General features: G+C 37.1%; 1 protein-coding gene across 5 annotated transcripts; it reads right to left on the bottom strand.

Annotated features, from left to right (window-relative positions):
* On the bottom strand, window positions 1-17,013 carry E2F6 (E2F transcription factor 6). Of its 5 annotated transcripts, XM_078149567.1 has the most exons (8): window positions 16,709-16,781; window positions 13,868-14,010; window positions 12,560-12,614; window positions 11,647-11,863; window positions 9,738-9,896; window positions 5,499-5,613; window positions 3,161-3,308; window positions 1-645 (listed from the first exon to the last, which is right to left on the bottom strand). In XM_078149567.1, the coding sequence occupies exons 2-8, from the start codon at window positions 13,979-13,981 to the stop codon at window positions 584-586; spliced, it is 870 nt and encodes a 289-aa protein (XP_078005693.1). In that variant the 5' UTR covers window positions 13,982-14,010; window positions 16,709-16,781; the 3' UTR covers window positions 1-583. The 5 variants fall into 5 exon arrangements, with proteins under 5 accessions (XP_078005693.1, XP_020840959.1, XP_020840960.1 ...); XM_020985300.2 differs by lacking the exon at window positions 13,868-14,010 and having other exon boundaries at window positions 16,709-17,013; XM_020985301.2 differs by lacking the exon at window positions 13,868-14,010 and having other exon boundaries at window positions 3,188-3,308; window positions 16,709-17,012.
* Between the last annotated feature and the right edge of the window lie 526 nt (window positions 17,014-17,539).

The following is a 17,539-nucleotide window of genomic DNA, read 5'->3' as shown; positions in this document are numbered from 1 at the left end:
TTACTTTTCATATTTACATTTTTATTTTATGCTGTACAAGGTGAAAATTTTATGTATGCTTCACATTTTTCATGAGTTATCTAAACATTATACAAATATATACAGGAGTATTCACATTTAATTTTATCGTGTACATCCTTATTATTTAAACAGCTGACTGCACACAATGCAAACAGTACTCACATGATGTAAAGCATAATTTCACTTCGTACATATTCTGCATTGTAAAGAAAGAAGTTAATGATATACTGTGTTCTTCAATTTCAGATTAGTCCAAATGTTTTAGTAGTAACAAACTTATGCTCTAAAAGATTGTTTTTGTGAAATTTTTTCTACAGAAAGTCCTTGTGTCACTTAAGTAAATGCCAAATTACACTTTCATAACTGTTTATAAAATGAGCCATTTTTTCACCATAAGTTGACATAAATGTATTACAGGACAACTACTAAAACTATTGGACTTAACGTTAATATCAAAGTGGGCACAGAAGTCCTTAATGACTGATTTTTTTTTTAAGTCCAAACTGAAAAGCAAATCTCACCACAGACGAAATTAAGCCAACTTGACAAAAAGCGCTGAGTTTTAATGTTCAAGACAATTCAGGTGAATTTTTTCATCTGATTCACTTTGCTGTGGATTTCCTTCTACAAAGAAATAAACATAACAAGCTAGAACGTGTTTTTCAATTGGGAAAAGGGAAGGGGGAAAAAAAAGACAAATTTCATGCCTGCGAAATGAACACCTTTGGAAATCACTGGTACAAAATCTGCTTTTTTTTTAAGGTGGAAAAAAATAACTCTCATGACCATTTTAAATCTGAATGCAATGCAATAAAAGACAAACCTCAAACATTAAAAATAGCTTTCTAAATTAGGTATGATAGAAAATTCCTAAATCAAACACCAAAATATGGGATGATCTTTGAAATTACTATGAGAGGAGGGACTGTCTTTTTGTCTCTTTGTATCCCCAGTGCTTAGCACAGTGCCTGGCATATAGATGCTTAATGGCCAGACTAGCAGCTACATACTGGATTTTCCCTTCACTAATACATTTAAGTCCAGTAACAGTATTTACAATTCCTTGTTTGACTGACAATTAAAATCACCCTTAAAACAATTAAAACGATTTGATTTTACCAACTAATTTTCCCTCAGCCTCATTACTCGAGGAGGTGAGTACACTGATTTAGAGAAGGAAGGATGGTGATTATGGCAGTAGAATAAATCTGCTGGTCCTGATGACCATGTTTTTGTGGCTTCAATCAATAACCATCCATGGGGCAGCAAGGTGGCAGCAGACAGAATTCCAACACTGGAGTCAGGAGGACACGAGTTCAAATCCAGCCTCAGATGCTTACTGTGTGACCCTGGGCAAGTTACTTAACCCTGTCTGCCTCAGTTTCCTCATCTGTGAAATGATCTGTAGAAGGAAATAGCAAACCAGTCCAGTATCTTTGCCAAGAAAACCTCAAATGAGATCAGTAAGAGTCGGACAGGATTAAAAACAACTGAACAACATGGATAGAAGAGGCAGCAGATATAACATAGCTAACCCAAAGAGTAAAAGGAAAATGGCATACTTAAGCGGTTCATTTAATAAAGTGATTTACTTTACTTACTGAAAGTAAAGTTTTGACAATAATGACAGCTTTTCCCATATGAAGACACTTAAAAAAGGAGATGGGGGATTATGACTATTTTGTGCAAGGAACACAAATGGTTTCTTAAAGTTAAAATTGGAAGGAGTTAATATAACATTTTTTTCATAGCAGCTTTCATTAGGAGAACTGAAACATATCAAATTTCTTCATAAAGGTAATAATAAAGGGGTAGTGTTTAGTCTAAGTTTATTCAACAAGTCAGTATCATGATCTGCCCCTCTGGAACACAATCTTATGATTAAAGATAACTAGCAAAAATAAATAAATAAATAATAAATGAAAAGATAAAGATAAAAATTCGATAACTATAAATATGTGTAAGGTAAATGAAAAATGGTCGAGCTTTTCTGTAAACAAAATCTTTGGACTATATTTTAAAAAAATATTTTTGATAACTATTAAAATAATTGGTTTCCCTAGAAATGCCATGTATTTTACTCATTTGAAAACATTTATACTTGAGGAATCCATAGGCTTAACCTGTCAAAAGGGTGTATCACAAAAAATGTTAAGAACCCTTGTCCTACTTCCCTTTGTCTTGCTCAGATGCAAAGAATCATAGACCTAGAACTGAAAGGTTCATCAGAGGTGCTCTAGTTCAACTTTTTAATTTTACAGCTAAAGAAACTGAAGCCCAGAAAAGTGTCTTGCCCGGGGTCATAGAGCAGCAAATGATAGAGCCAGGACAGGATTGAACATATGATCTCTTGATTCCAAATTCAGTCCTCTTTCTACTGTACCATGCTGATCCAGTCAGAAGGAAAAGAAAAAAATGAGCTTTATACATGTATAATCTTTTAGTGTTTCCAAAGTTAGGATATATTTTTTATTTTGAGCCTCTAATGAAACAGGAAGGGCAGGCATTATTATACTCTTCTTGAAGAAGAACAAACAAGTTTCAACAGGGTTAAGTGATCTATTTGAATTAGTAAAGTTATGTAGCTAATAAATGGCTGATTAGGAGAAGCCAGCATCCAGAGGATGAAAGTCCTAATCAGATCTCTTTTTGTTGCACCAAAGATGGCTCAAAAACAAAGGCTGTCAATCCAAAAATAGAAGGGAAGGCTTCTGAGAATTTAAATAATTCGTTTAAAACTATCTCGGAATTTTCTGACTTTTTCAGTTCTTGTGAATTTTAAATGGTTGAAAAGGAAGGGTGTTATTTCACCCACTGAGAAGAAAGGGCAGACAAGAACAGGAAAACCTCTAGAGTAAGACAACTAATCATTTCTTCCATTTAAAATAAAGTCTTCCCATAACAATACATTTCCAATTGTACAATAGCAGCCAATGAACAAGTACGGTTAAGATATAAAATTGTACTGTGCTTTTCATCTAACTTTTTCAAAATATCTCTTCCAAACTGCAGAACACTCATAATACTTTCATTGCATAGATCAAAAATGTTGGATTTGACTTTCAGTGAGGCAAAAAATATTTCTTCATGACCTAGTACTTTTTAAAAACAATTATTCCCCCATAATCTCTATATTTACCTTGATCAGGATGAACTGCAGACTTACTTTCAGATAAGGTAGTGCTCATTTCTTCAAATGTTTTGTTACTTATGTTATCTTGTTCCACTTCACACAAATAAACATCAATAGGTCCCTTTGTGCTCTTTATATGTACTGTTATACAGTCCTATTGAAAGAAACATAGGATATAAACATGAATGAGAAAAATCCATTAACCATCTTTGCTTCATTCACTAGGACAGTCAAGTTTTGCAAAGCTTCCTGAAAGTTTGAATTTATACCTTATTTTATCATTAAATAATTGAGAAAAATTTGGTGGAGACTGAAAAAGATATAATCAACTAGTCAGGTAGCAAAGTGGTCAGGCACATGATACTGAGGGGTAAAAGGTTTGGAGCCAAAGTATAAAAATTTAATTACTTAAAACCCTGTTTCTCTCTACTTAAGTCTTTTACTTGAACTTAATGAATCTAGAAAACAGAAACCAAGAGCCTAACGTTTTATAGATTAGAGAAGAATGAGAATTCTTAATTAGTCTAAGCTGGAAGACCACAAAGCAAGACTATCAGCCTAATGTTTTCGAGTGATTATGAGGTAAACTCTATAGGGACTACCTCTCTCACACCTGAACAAGAATCTTGAAAGAAAAAAATCTACCAAGTCTTAACTGCTCGGATTTCTAATACCATGTTAATTTAATGATTTGGGGGAAAATATGAGCATTTAATATAACGTCTAGCACCTAGGTCATCAAATAATGTTAAATAATGAGTCACACAGGATCATAAATTTAGAGCTGCCAAGGAACTTAAAAGATATCCAGTCCAACTCTACCCCGATCATTTTACAGATGAGAAAACTGAGGCCCAGAGAGTTAAGCGACCTTCCCAAGGTACCACAGATGGCCAGCAGAAGAACTATAATTCTGAACTCATTCCTCAGTCCAAAGCCCAGGTTCTTTCCACTGTACCACACTGCATTTCCTGAAGGTTATTTAAAATGCTGCCTCTTCATATAATACTAGGCATATAACCATTCCCTACTCCCCCCCCCCCCAATGATAGTCAATTCTTGAGAAAGCAATACAGTTGAAAATAATCTCTGTATTTTTCTCAATTGTAATCAAGCAAGTATAGTCCTCATTAAAAAGGCAGTTTCCATTTTTTCCCATGCAGGTTGATCACACTTCCACAAACACACATATTTTGTTGGTCTACTCATAAGAGTTCAAAGGATGTTACAAAACATCCACATGAGAAATATGGCTCTAGCACATTAATAAAATGGTAATGTTACATACATAAAAAGCAACATGTTGACAGTTGGAATTGAAACCCCTACCTGGTTCTCTGGGGATGTCTGTTAGGCCCGGTCTAGACAACACAGATGGCATTCCTCCCTCCCGCGCTGCCCTTCACTGTGTTCACAACACAAAGTGAGTTGCAGTGAGATGCAGCATAGCAGAGGATCTCACATCCTAATTTTTTGTCCTATTTCTAAGTTCTCCCATTACTAGAAGGCATGTCTAAGGCTATTTCAGGTTTCAATTTACCAGTCTGCATCTTGGTTTTAATTTAAGCATACCTTCCCTAAGAGCTCATCCAGACCGACTCTCATTTGAATTCTAGCACAGTGCTCGTATCCAGGAGGAGTCTGGTATGCTTGTATGAACCAGGTGAGTCAAAAGAAGATACTATACACAGCTCTTCAGTACTTGTTTTCCTTGCTCCCTTTCCAGGTCCTTTCCATGGAAGTCTTTGTATTTTTTGTTAATATCGTATAAAATTGAAATTTAACTTTCACATGACTCTAACAAAGGTCCTGGGAATGCTAAAAAGTGAAGATATATTTTGGTAGCCCAAGGGCTGCACTGATTCCCACAGAATGTTTAAAAAAAAACAATCCTAGGAGAAGGGTAGAGTTTATCATCTTTGGAGGATTAAGGAGAAGACATGGACAAGGATCACACAGGATGAGGTGTGAATGGAATGTGATTTGTACTGGCACAGGGAGTACCCACATCGATAAGATCATAGATCCAAAGTACTATATATTATGGATGCCTCCCATCACTGTAAAGACTATGACTTTAGCTTAAAGTTCCTCTTGACAGGCAAGAAAGGTAAAATATCTAATACAATGCTATTACCACTCTATACACTATAAAAGAGGCTCCAACAAATCCTATCAAAATGCACCACTATTACTTATAAATCAAGTCTATTTAACAAGTTCAGGGTGAAGGGAATGGTGTTACATACAGTTTAAAAGAGAAAAGTATGGTGAGACTTCTTTTTATAAAACAGACTTTCTTAAAATGAAACTTATAAACAAATACATTTAAAGTACTACCTACTTCTTTAGGAGTTGGCACTTCCAATTTGGTTTCTTCTGGAGCCTTGACTGCAATAACAATCTGTTCATGGAAAGCTTGAATACTATGGATATCTTGATAGGTCACATATGCTAATGTATAAATCAGTCAAGGAATCTCTAAATTAAGAAACATACTTACTAGCTGAAAAGCAATTAAGAGATCACCAGTAATAAATGCTTCATAATGCAAATCTAGGCAGTTCTTAACTTATGTGAGCTAAATTAATAACCTAGAGTGAAAAAAGTGGAGGTTTCGGCCAAACCAATACACTCACATATTTCCCTACAAGGCTGTTTTTCAATATTTACTTTAGCTCCAGGTTTCTTTTTAATACAGATTATGCTAAAATATTTTGCTGGTTAGTAATGTAAACAAAATATTTAGAAATAAACATTAAAACATATAAGGGGATAATAGCATTTTAACGAGGCTACCAAAAGTTTTCTACTTTAGGAAGGAACTGGTATGCAGCAGAAAGACTGTTGGATTTGAGGTGTGAGGATTATAGCTCTGGCACCTAAGTATGACCTGAGACAAGTCACTTATAACCTCAATGGACCTGTTTCTTTTTCATTATCAAATGGTTCAACAGAAACAGATATAAGTTTATTATTGGAAGCAATATTTAAGAAGCTGTATTATCATCTGAGGATGCTGCCTGTAGTGTCTTCCTCTGTTAGAATATGAGGGCCTTCAGAACAGGAGCTGTCTTACTTTTCAATGTGCATACTCAGCACTGAGCTCAGTGCTTCACATAACACAAAAACTTCTTTTCATTCATCTATAGAGTGCTGTGAAGCGCTGTGAAGAGGAATAGTACGAAATAAGACAGAAAAGGGTAAGAAGTGGATGATGATCCAGCAAAGGATACTGAAAAGAAAGAGTCAGACATGTAAAACATCAAAAGAGCAGTGCCATGCAACTCCAAAAAGACTCATGATGGGAAATGCTATCCACATCCAGGAAAAAACCAGAGTCTGAATGCAGATCAAAGCATACTATTTGCTCTTTGTTTGTTCTTATCATGTTTTCTCCCACTAGTTCTAATTCTTCCTTATAACACAACTAATGTGAAAATGTTTTATATGAACGTGTATGTACAGTCTTTATCAGGTTGCATGCCATCTTGAGGAGGGGGAGAAGATTTAGAACTCAAAATCTTATAGAAGTGAATGGTGAAAATGAAAAACAAATAAATTTTTTAAAAAAAGAGCAATGTCACAGAGCCAAAGGAAAAAGTATTCAAGAGAAAGAAGTATTGACACCATCAGAAACTGCAGAGGGGTCAGGTAGAATCAACTGAAAAGAATCCATTGCCTTTAGCACTTAGGAGATCACTGGTAACCTTGAAGAGAATAGTTTTAATTGAAAGCTAACATCAAGAGCCAGACTGCAAGACTGAGAATTAAGTAGCAGGCAAGGAAATGCAGATAACTCCTTTCTAGGGGGCTGGCTGTAAAAGATACAAGAGCTAATCATATTTGTAGGCAGTAAAGAAGGAACTGGTGGGTAAGGAGAGTGAAAAGAGGAAGAGATTTTAAAAGACCAGGCTTCCAGGGAAGATAGGAGAGGATAAGGATTAAGATAGCAAGTAGAGGGAGTTGGGCCTAGTAAAGAACTCTTGTCACACTAAAGGAGACAGTACTGGTTAAATTTTTTCATTTTACCTTGTTATTTCTTATTTTATTTTGATTTGTTCAGTCATTTCAGTCATGTATGATTCTTCATGACCTCATTTGGGGTTTTCTTTTTCTTTCTTTTATTTTTTCTTGGTTTACTTTCTTTTTCATTTGGGGTTTTCTTGGCAAAGATACTGAGTGGTCTGCCATTTCTTTCTCCAGGTCATTTCACAGATGAGGAAACTGAGGTAGACAGGGTTAAGTGACTTGCCCAGGGTCACACAGTTAGTGTAATGTGTCTGAGGCGGAATTTGAACTCAGGTCCTCCAGACTCCAGGGCCATCTGCATCCACTGCGCCACCTAGATGCCCCATGAACTCAGATCTTCTTGACTCCAGGCCCAGTGCTCTATCTACTGCACCACCTCACTGCTAGAAATTCCAGCACGGAATATTCCTCAGGGTGAATTCAAAAAAATGATGGAAGATTGAGAGCCAGCAGCAATACACAAATCAGTATGAATTAGCTCAGACTACTTTTCTCCTAACGCTTACCTCTGATTATTCTAGTTAGTAAATATGAATTCTGAATGGGAAGATGTCAATGTGAGGCACACCCAGTGTGGGTCTAAGGAAAGGCAAAAAAGCACTGGAGAGCCAAGAGAAGAGTATTAAAACTCAGAAGAGATGAAGCAAGTCAAACTTCTGCCCATTAATAATCAAACAAGAAATAACACTTTCTGTTACATAATGAATGAATCAATAATAAATATTTAAGCACCTACCATGTTCCAGGCACTGTGCTAAGCATTGAGGATACAAAAGGAGGCAAAAGACAGTGCTGCTCTCAAGGAATTTATAATCTAATGGGAGAGACAACATGCAAGGTACATGCATGCTACATACAGGATAAATAGTAGAAAATTAACAGAGGGAAAGCACTGGAATTAAGAGGGGTTGGGGAAGGCTCCCTGTAGAAGGTGGGATTTTAGTTAGGGTTTAAAGGAAGCCAGAAAGGTCAATAGTCTGAGCAGAGGGAGAGAATTCCAGGCACAGGAAACAGCCAAAAAGAATATCTAAAGATAAAATGTCTTGTTCATGGAACAACCAGAAAGCCAGTGTGACTGGATTGAAGAATACATGTCAGAGAGGGGAGTTAAAGCATTAAGAAGAGTGGAAAAATAGAAGGGGGCCTAGTTATAAAGGGTTTTGAATGCCAAACAAAGCATTTTGTATTTGATCCTGAATACAACAGGGAATCGTTGGAGTTTATTGAGTAATGGAGTGACAAGATCAGACCTTTATTTTAGGAAAATCGCTTTGGTAGTTGAATGGAAGATAGATTGGAATGAGAAGAGTCTTGATGCACGCAGACCCACCAGCAGGCTAATACAATAATCCAGGCTTGAGGTAATAATGGCCTGCATTAGAATGGTGGCAGTGTCAGAGGACAGAAGGGGGCTTATATAAGAAATGTTGTAAAGGTGAAATGAACAGGCCTTGGCAACAGCTTGGATAAGGGGGATAAGAGGGTTTGAAGTAAGAGATAGTAAGGAAACCAGGATGACTCCTAAGTTCCTTAACAATTATATTAGGGAACGCAGGAGGGAAGGGTTTAAGGAAAAAGAGAATAAATTCCATTTTGGACATACCAAGTTTAAGATGTCTACTGGACATCCAGTTAGAGATGTCTGAAAGAAGGTAGAGATGTGAAACTGAGTTTGAGGCAGGATAAGTACATTTGAACATCATCAGCATAAAGAAGGTAATTAAATCCATAGCAGTTGATGAGATTTCACAGTGAAGTAGTATAGAGGGAAAAGAGGGCCTAGGACATAACCCTAAGTGACACCTTTGGTTAGAAGGTATGATCTAGAGGATCCAGCTAAGGATACAGAGGAGGACTCAGATAGACAGGAGAAAACCTGGAGGAAGTGGTGTCCTGAAAATCTAGAGAGAAAAGCATCATGGAAAGCGTGTTCAACAGTGTCAAAGGCTGCACAAAGGTTAAGGAGAATGACACAGTCCTTTCCTCCTGGAACCAGGAACTGAGGTATTATTTGGTTGTATTACGAATTAAAATTGTGAGCTAGTTTTAAAACTTAGTCCAATGCCTTGCACAGCTGGTGTCTGACAAATGTTTGCTAAGTTGAACAGTCTGGAAATCTAATCACTATTTATAGTGTTCTTATAGGAAAATGTATTCCTAGTTCCAAATAACTACTTTATAAAATTTTTGGGAGCACAACTTGTAAGCTGGGGGTTACCTAAACAGAAAAGTATTTGACTATTTTATAACACTCTAGGATGAAAACATACCAGTTTTAATATTAAAAATAAATGATGAAATAACCCTAACAGTAACCACCACTTTTAGATATCAGTGGAGGATATCCCCCAGAGTCCCCACCAACCTGATTTGATGAGGCTATAAAGGCAATGTTGTAGTATGAGTTAAAACTACAAGTTTTCCTACATTTACTTCGATGGCTAAATGCTTGATTCTCCATCTAAGATATATAAATCAAGTCTTATTGCTAACAATACTACTCAAATTAAGTGGCTACAGAATAATTCTAATAGCTAATGATAAAGGATATCTTTCATTTTCTTTGTCATCTGTTAGTTCAAACAGCTGCTGAGCACAATCCTTAATTAACTCATCCAAAGCTTTTTCCATTGCTGTTAAATCAGTAAGTTCATCCCTTATCTTCTTTTGCTGCGGTACTTTTGATCCAATACCACCAAGATCAGATCCACTTAAAAAAAAAGCATGAAAAAATAAAACATACAAGAAGCTAACAAAGAATATTTTCAAATCAGATTACTGTTTCACTAACACTTTTACAATTCTTTTTATCTTGTCCAAATTCTGTTAATATCTTCAGTGTGTGTTATACTCACATACAATGATAGGCATATAGCAACTAATAATATTAAAATGATCATTTAGCAAAAAAGAGTAAACAATTGCTCAACGGTATCTCAGAAATTTTGGCTACAAAATGAATTTTTCCATTGATTCAAAATAAAAAGACATATTCTCATGGGAAAACCTCTCAACAAAATAGGGACAGAAATTCTGGAGAGGAGTTTTAAACTTAAGTGACCAAAACTGGAGACAAAACTTTAATACGGACCTAATTTGTAGAGTACAGCGTAAGACTACTTCATACTCCTTCCAAGTTTTATTACCATGAGAGTGAAATGAAGAAAAAGCATTTAAGTGCCTACCAGATGCCAGGCACTATGCTAAGCACTTCACAAATATTATCTCATTTGATCTCACAAGACCCTGGAGGTGAATAATATTATCTCCATTTTATAGCTGAGGAAACTAAGGCAGATAGAGGTTAAGTAACTTGGCTGGGGTCACAGCTATTATCTGGTTTCTGAGACCAGACCTGAACTTGGGTTTTCCTGACTCCAGGCTCAGCGTTCTATCTACTGTGCCAGTCAACTTCAGGTATAAACCTAAATTATTTAAAAGGTCATGATATGACTTCACATGCATAACTGGTATCTTATTGCTTGCCTTCTCAATAGGGAAAGAGTTGGAGGGGAGAGAATTTGAAACTCAAAAAAAAATGTTTTTAATTAGTGTTAGTAAATAATGAATAAATTGAAGGCTGATTTTTTTTAAGGTCACAATGGATTTCTGTTTAATAACAAGATGTTGGCAAGTTATTCAGGTAATAATGCCTTTGAAGGGGAGGGCAAGTATTAAGGATACTATATGAAAGCTGTATTACCCTTTTATAGCCAAACTCCTAGAAAAAGACACCTACACTTGTTGCCTCCCCCTCCTCACTACCAGCTCACCTTTCAACCCCTTAAAATCTGGCTTCTGACTCCACAATTGAAACTGTTCTAACAAAGGTTACCAATGACCTCTTATTTGCCAAGACCAATGGCTTTTTCTGAGTCCTCAACTTTGACCTTTCTGCACCATGATATTATTGACCACCTACTCATCCTGTCTGGCTCCTCAGTCTTCTTTGCTGGATAATTATAACCTATTATGTTTAAGTGTACCCAAGGGCTTTGTGCTAGGCCCTCTTCTTTTTTCTCTATAAATTTCCACTCTCTAGGATTTACACACCATTCATCTTACTGATTTATTATTTCCCCTACCTTTACGCTACTGAATACCTTCTCCAAGGTATCCATCTAGTTTTGAAGCCTTAACTAATTCTTCCTTAGTAATTAGGAATCAAATAAAATATAATGGATGTTTATTGAACTATGATGAAAGGACTCTTAAAAATTCATGTCTCTAATACTTCAATGATAATGGCTCCTGATTCTAAGGTTCTCTACCATTAAATAGTTAACCACTCTAGCTCAGTTTAAGACAGAAATAAATAATTAAAATTCCTTCCTACTACATAAAACTTTTTTATTTGTATTACAATTTTAAAATGTTGTATATGTTTAGTTTCCTTGAAAAAGATTTAATTGTACTATGATGATTTAAAGGAGAATGTTGAAAAGCTTGAATCAACTCACATCCACTGAATATGGTTCTTAGATCTTTTCTGAATGAGGTCAATTCCATCTAATACATTGGTGATGTCATATACTCTTCGTTTCCGTACTCCCAATGTTGTTGCAACTTCATTTAAATCAAGAACTCCACCAGGAGCAGATTTGATGAGCTCCATAAATTTACGAGTTAAATAAACCAAAGATACATCATAACGAGGTTTTGCCACTCTTAGTGCTTCTGAAAAAATAGAACACATTTCTTAGTAATAAGCTTTATAAAACATTTATGCACATTCTTTACCATTCAGAAAAACATTTCCTTTGTATAACTATATTTGATCAAAGAAAAAGACATTCTATATACTCAGTCCTACAAATCAATTATTGAGCCTGGGACAAATAGAACAAAACAGCCAAGTGACATTAAATTTCAATATTCTACTAGGATAAATGCCCTTAATATATCTTGATTAGATGTTTCAAAATAATTTAGCTGTCATTCCGATCAGAGGTTAAATGATTTTCTTTTTCCCACTTTGCCATACTTCAAATGGCAATACTGCAAAACCACTCTCCAACTTTTCTAATCCATTACAGTCATAAGCACCGTGCATCACATATTCAGATTAATTCCAGTGATTGGAAAATCTATGATTCTACCCATTATAGGATGAACAGCTGGAGTCCCCAAATTAATGGAGATAAGGTCTAAATTTAAAAATATTTATAGTGATGAGTGGTTAGGATTTTTAACCTCGTTACTTCTAAGCTGGCAATAGACAATAAAGTTCAAATATACTATGCAAACCAGAATCACTTTATCTAACTTCCTACCAACAGTCTTAGTCACACTTTTAAAAATCCCAATGCACAGTTTAAATCTGTAAAATTCAAATGATAACATGTAAACAAAACTAACCAATGTTTAACTTACTTCTCATGGCCATGTATTGTACATTCTCTTCTAAATTAATCTTTATTTTTGATGGCTGGGGAAAAAAGATAACTGTTAAATTACTTGTAACCAACAATTGATTAAAAAAAATTCAATATAATTTCTCTATGTATTTTGAGGTTTTTCCTAAAGCAATAATTCAAGTAAGACTGAGAAGAGGTTCACTAGTCCACCCACACAATATCAATATTTAAATGCAAAACTACTCCTTCGGGGCAGCTAGGTGGCCTAGTGGGTAGAGCACTGGCCCTGGAGTCAGGAGAACCTGAGTTCAAACCCAGCCTCAGACACGTGACACTTAACTGTGTGACCCTGGGCAAGTCACTTAACCCCACTGCCTAACAAAAAAACAAAAACAAAACTACTCCTTCATCCAGCCTTCAGAAATATTCTCGAACCCTGGCGTGGTGAGGCACAAACAAGAGCAGTGCAAAAAAGCATGGGAAAATGAGATGTAGATAACTAAAATAAGCTTCAAAATAAAGAGTGATATTCAATAGGAGTCAATAGAGAGGAAGTGAAACAGAAAGCAATAGAAACTAGTGATACCCAGTTCTTATAAAAGGCTATATCCTGTCACAAACTATGATTACAACAAAAAAGTACGTATTAGAAAGATTTCGCAGTCATTAACTGACTGTCCAATTACTTCAACCAAGAGTGGAGAAAAACATCAAAAACAAAATATTTGGAACAGTCCCTTGAATTTAATCAGAATTTTAATGTATTTTCATTAATTTTCAATGAGAACCATTTTTTTTTGTTCTATCAAGAGATTATAGAACTAGATGTCCCTCAGATATCTCATTTTCCACCTGGACTCTGGTGGCATTCATTTTGGACTCTTTGGCTTCTCTACCAAGACCCCCAGTAAACTTGTCATAAATAGGGAAATGCCATCATCTTACAAGATTCAATCAGCCTTATGTCTCACACACCATCAGTAAGTACCCTCTGCCCCTCTGATTGGAGGGCAGAGCCATAAATTCCTGCATTAAGGAGAAGAGACAGACATAGCCTTACTTCTCAAGCAGCAACACTCTTTTTGGACTTGTTTGACTTTTCCGATATGCCCTAGAAACTGACTGAACATCTCAAAGCCCTTTACCCTTATTTCAGCTTTCTTTTGTGTGATCTTTCACCATTATACAGTATGCTCCTGGAGGGCAAGGATCATCTTCCCCACCCCCTCCCATTTGTATCTTCAGCCTTAAGCACATAGTAAAGTTTACCAAGTGATGGAGAGTAGAGTTGAAGAGATTTCAGAGACCATCTAGTGAAACCTACCAGGAGGGCCAAGGAGGTTAAGTGACTTGTCCAGTCATATATGTAATAACTATGAGGTAGGATTTGAAGCTGGATTCTCTGACTCTGGAGCAACTTCTTTTTCTCCTCTACCATGCTGTGACTGGCCCACAGAAAAAAATAGCCTATAGTCACAGAGAAGCAACAAACAATTTTAGGGTCCCATGCCCTCAGATAATTATAAAACACTCTTCTTTCCTTTTTTTTTTAAGGGAAAAGACATAAAAATTGACTTATAACTGAAGTTTTCTTCTCTGGGTTCTATTTGAGATAAAATAAGTTTACTGATAAAGGCTAAATCAAGCCTTCAGGCTCATCCTTGAGCTCTCTTCCGTTCCTCCCCTATCATATCCAATCAGTTGACAAGTTTTAAATCAAGTCCATTCTTGGAACACCTTGCTCCAATTCTTTTCTTTTTCTACACAAGGTGATCACAGTCATGGACTGAATGGCAATATGGTGAAGCCTATGGACCCCTTCTCAGAATAGTGCTTTTAAATGCATAAAATAAGTAGGATCATGAAGGAAGACAATTAAAGTAAAATACAGTTAGAAAAAAAACTACAGTTCACAGTACTCCCCCACCTTTAAGAATCTACCCTACACTGACACCTTCTTAGTTCAGACATTCTTCTCTCTGAAACCCTCAATCGGTCCTTCCAAGAAGAAATTGAGGTAGAAGGCTAGTACAATAGAAAGATCACTGGATTTGGAAATGGAAAACTTGGTTTTAAATCTTGACTTTGTCCCTTACAGTTTTATGATCTTGTCCTACTTTTCCTATGTGAGTTTCAGGTTTTCTTTTCTGTAAACTGAGGTTATTGTATTAGAAGACATCTAATGTTTCTTTCATGGCCAAACTCTATGATGCTAACAATAATTACTACCACCTCAGGTTTATATAGTACCTTTAATATTTGCAAATAACTTTTCTCTCAAGAACCCTGTGAAATAAGTATTCAAGTAGTATCCTTATTTTTAACTGACGTAGACTATGACTAGCCTATGGTCATACAATTATGTGGTAGCAAAGCCACTACAACTAAAAGCATACAGAAGGCTCCAGATACTAGATTATTATTTCCCTTCTATCTTAAATAACTAACCCACTAATCATCCCTAACATACACTTATTAAGGAACAAAAAATTCAAACAGGAAAGCCTAATGAAACTGTAACACGACACAGTGAAAAAAATCATTGGCCTGAAGTTAAAACTTTATGCATGAAAAATACTTATTGCCCAGACTATAACACAACTATTATATCTAACACAACTATAACAAAAAAGGTAGCCAGTTCATTCAGCTGACAGACCTGCAGATGTAGGGCAGACAGATCTGCACTATCTGTCCAGATGAACAATGAAATGGGACCAAAATGGAATAATGTAGAACTGTATTTGGGAAATGTCTTATTATTGAAAGTCTTAGAAAATAATAAAAACTTATTTATATATTGCTTTCCTGACATTTCAAAGTAGGTAGTATAAGTATTACCATCCTCATTTAGAGATGAAAAAGCGAGGCTCAGAAAAGCCATGTGATTACCTTCCCCCACTAAATGTAAGGTCCTGAAGAACAGTAATTGTTTTCATTTTTTTTTACTTAGATGTTGAACATTTAAGACAGCGGTACAATGCTTAAGAATTTCAAATCCCACACCTAGAACATTAAGAGCCCCTGAATTCCAGGGCTACAGAAACAGGGTTTGAGTTTCAGCTCTGCCATTAAATTAATCAAGTACAAATAATAATAGATAGCATTCATACGTAACTCTTTAAGGTTTGCAAAACACTCTTACCAACATCCCATTTTACCCTCACAACCCTTCAAAGTATTACTTCTTAAAGGGCTTGTGTGAAAAATAGTGTTCAATGCCCTGGAGAATACAAAATAAAAAACAAAAATCAATCAAGTATTTATCAAGCATCTTCTACTTTGGAGGACTTTGCTAATTGCTGGCCATACAAATACCAAGAATGAAAATCCCTACTCCCCACGAACTTACATTGTAACGGGGAAGACCAGCACACACAAAAATATAAGCAAGCATAAATGCACAGTTAATAAACACAGCAAAAATATAAAGTTTATAAACAACTATATACAAAGTAGTTAAGTACAAGGCAATGAGGCAGGGCACCAGACGCCGAAGGGATGAGGAAAGGAAAGTGGAGCTTGTAAGGGGATTCTATGAAATACAAACTGCTTAAGATCAAGATGCAAACAAGTGCGCAGAGGTTACTGAAAGGTATAGTGATGAACTTGGAGTCATGCAGACCTGAGTTCAAATCCTCCAACTTGGGGCACTCATCTGTAAAATATATGGATAATAACAGCACCTTACCTCCCAGGGTTGTTGTAAGTAGAGAGCGACTTGCAAACTTTAAAGCTGCTATGTAGACGTCAGCTTTATTAAACCACATTATATCAATTGGACAAGTAATAATTTGAGGATGAGAAAAGAGGATCAACAACTCAGGGGAGAAAAAGATGGTATGTGACCAGAGGAGGGCCTGGGGCAAATCGCTCCCCGCCCCCTTCCCTTTCAGTTTCCCAATTAAACGAAATTTCCCAATAAAATGAAGGAGCAGGATTAGACAGCTCGCAGGGTCTAAAGGCCGAAGGGAGGAAGCCATGGAGGCCCCCAGGATCCTCCCAACCTCCCTCCAATGTGTGTGGGAGAGTGAAGACCTGAGATGGGCCTCCCTTTCCGGGATCCCACGCGAGGCGAGTAGGGAAGGAGGGAGACCGCCAGGCCTCGCGGGCCGAAACCGAGGCCGCCCACACAAAGCGGCCGCTCCCCGCTCCCCACGCTCACCAGCAGGTTCTCCACGTGGACCGGCAGCCGGGGGATTCGGCTCATAGACTCCAGCTTCCCCTGGCGGGCCTCGGCGTCCGCGGCCGCGTCCGGGTCCCTGGCTGCAGCCTCCGGGACTCCAGACATCGTCCCCAGCAGGCTAGCTAAGTCCAGCGCCTCGTCGTCCGCCTCCTCCGGGCTAAGTTCTGGGGCGGCCCCGGGCTTAAGCCGGAGCCAATCCCCGCCCCCTCCCCGAGGCGCCCGCCCAGCTCCCTACAGAGTCCCGGAGAGCCAGAAAAGGCAAGCCGCGGGTGGCGTCAAGGCCCGAGGCATGCGCAGTGAGCCGCACTCAGACTGCGCATGTGCCCTTTCGGGCTGATGCAAAAGCCTGGAGTCCGTAAGTCCATGGGAGGGAGCCCAGGATAAGGAAGGGACTGGGCGGGAGAAGGGAACAAAATGGGCGGGGAAATAACATGCGGGAGACGAGGCATTTCAGAATTGCAAAAGATCTAGGACGGCATTATTATTTAACTGATACGTAAAAAGAAACGCAATAAAGTGAAGTTGGAGTAGATCATCTCTAAAACCCTATGATTGATTGTGGATGGAATTCTAGAATTGGGTTCGAATTCTGCTCAGTTCTCTTCCTACTATTTTATTAGGGTAGTAAAACTTATTTTCCCTACAGAGTGGGACGGACTTTGAAAATAAAGCATTAATCAGGTTTCTCAAATTGATCAATCAACAAATGTTTAATTTCGTACTTCATTACCAGTCATTAAATTGGTAATTACTCATTACTTTAATTGCCAGGCCCAGTGATAGATGTTAGTAATATAACAATACAGGAAG

This window comes from Phascolarctos cinereus, unplaced genomic scaffold, assembly GCF_003287225.1.
Source record: "Phascolarctos cinereus isolate Bilbo 61053 unplaced genomic scaffold, phaCin_HiC Scaffold_2;HRSCAF=192, whole genome shotgun sequence".
NCBI lineage: Eukaryota > Metazoa > Chordata > Mammalia > Diprotodontia > Phascolarctidae > Phascolarctos > Phascolarctos cinereus.
Note: the sequence above shows the minus strand (reverse complement) of the source record. Positions and strands in the feature narration are given on the sequence as shown.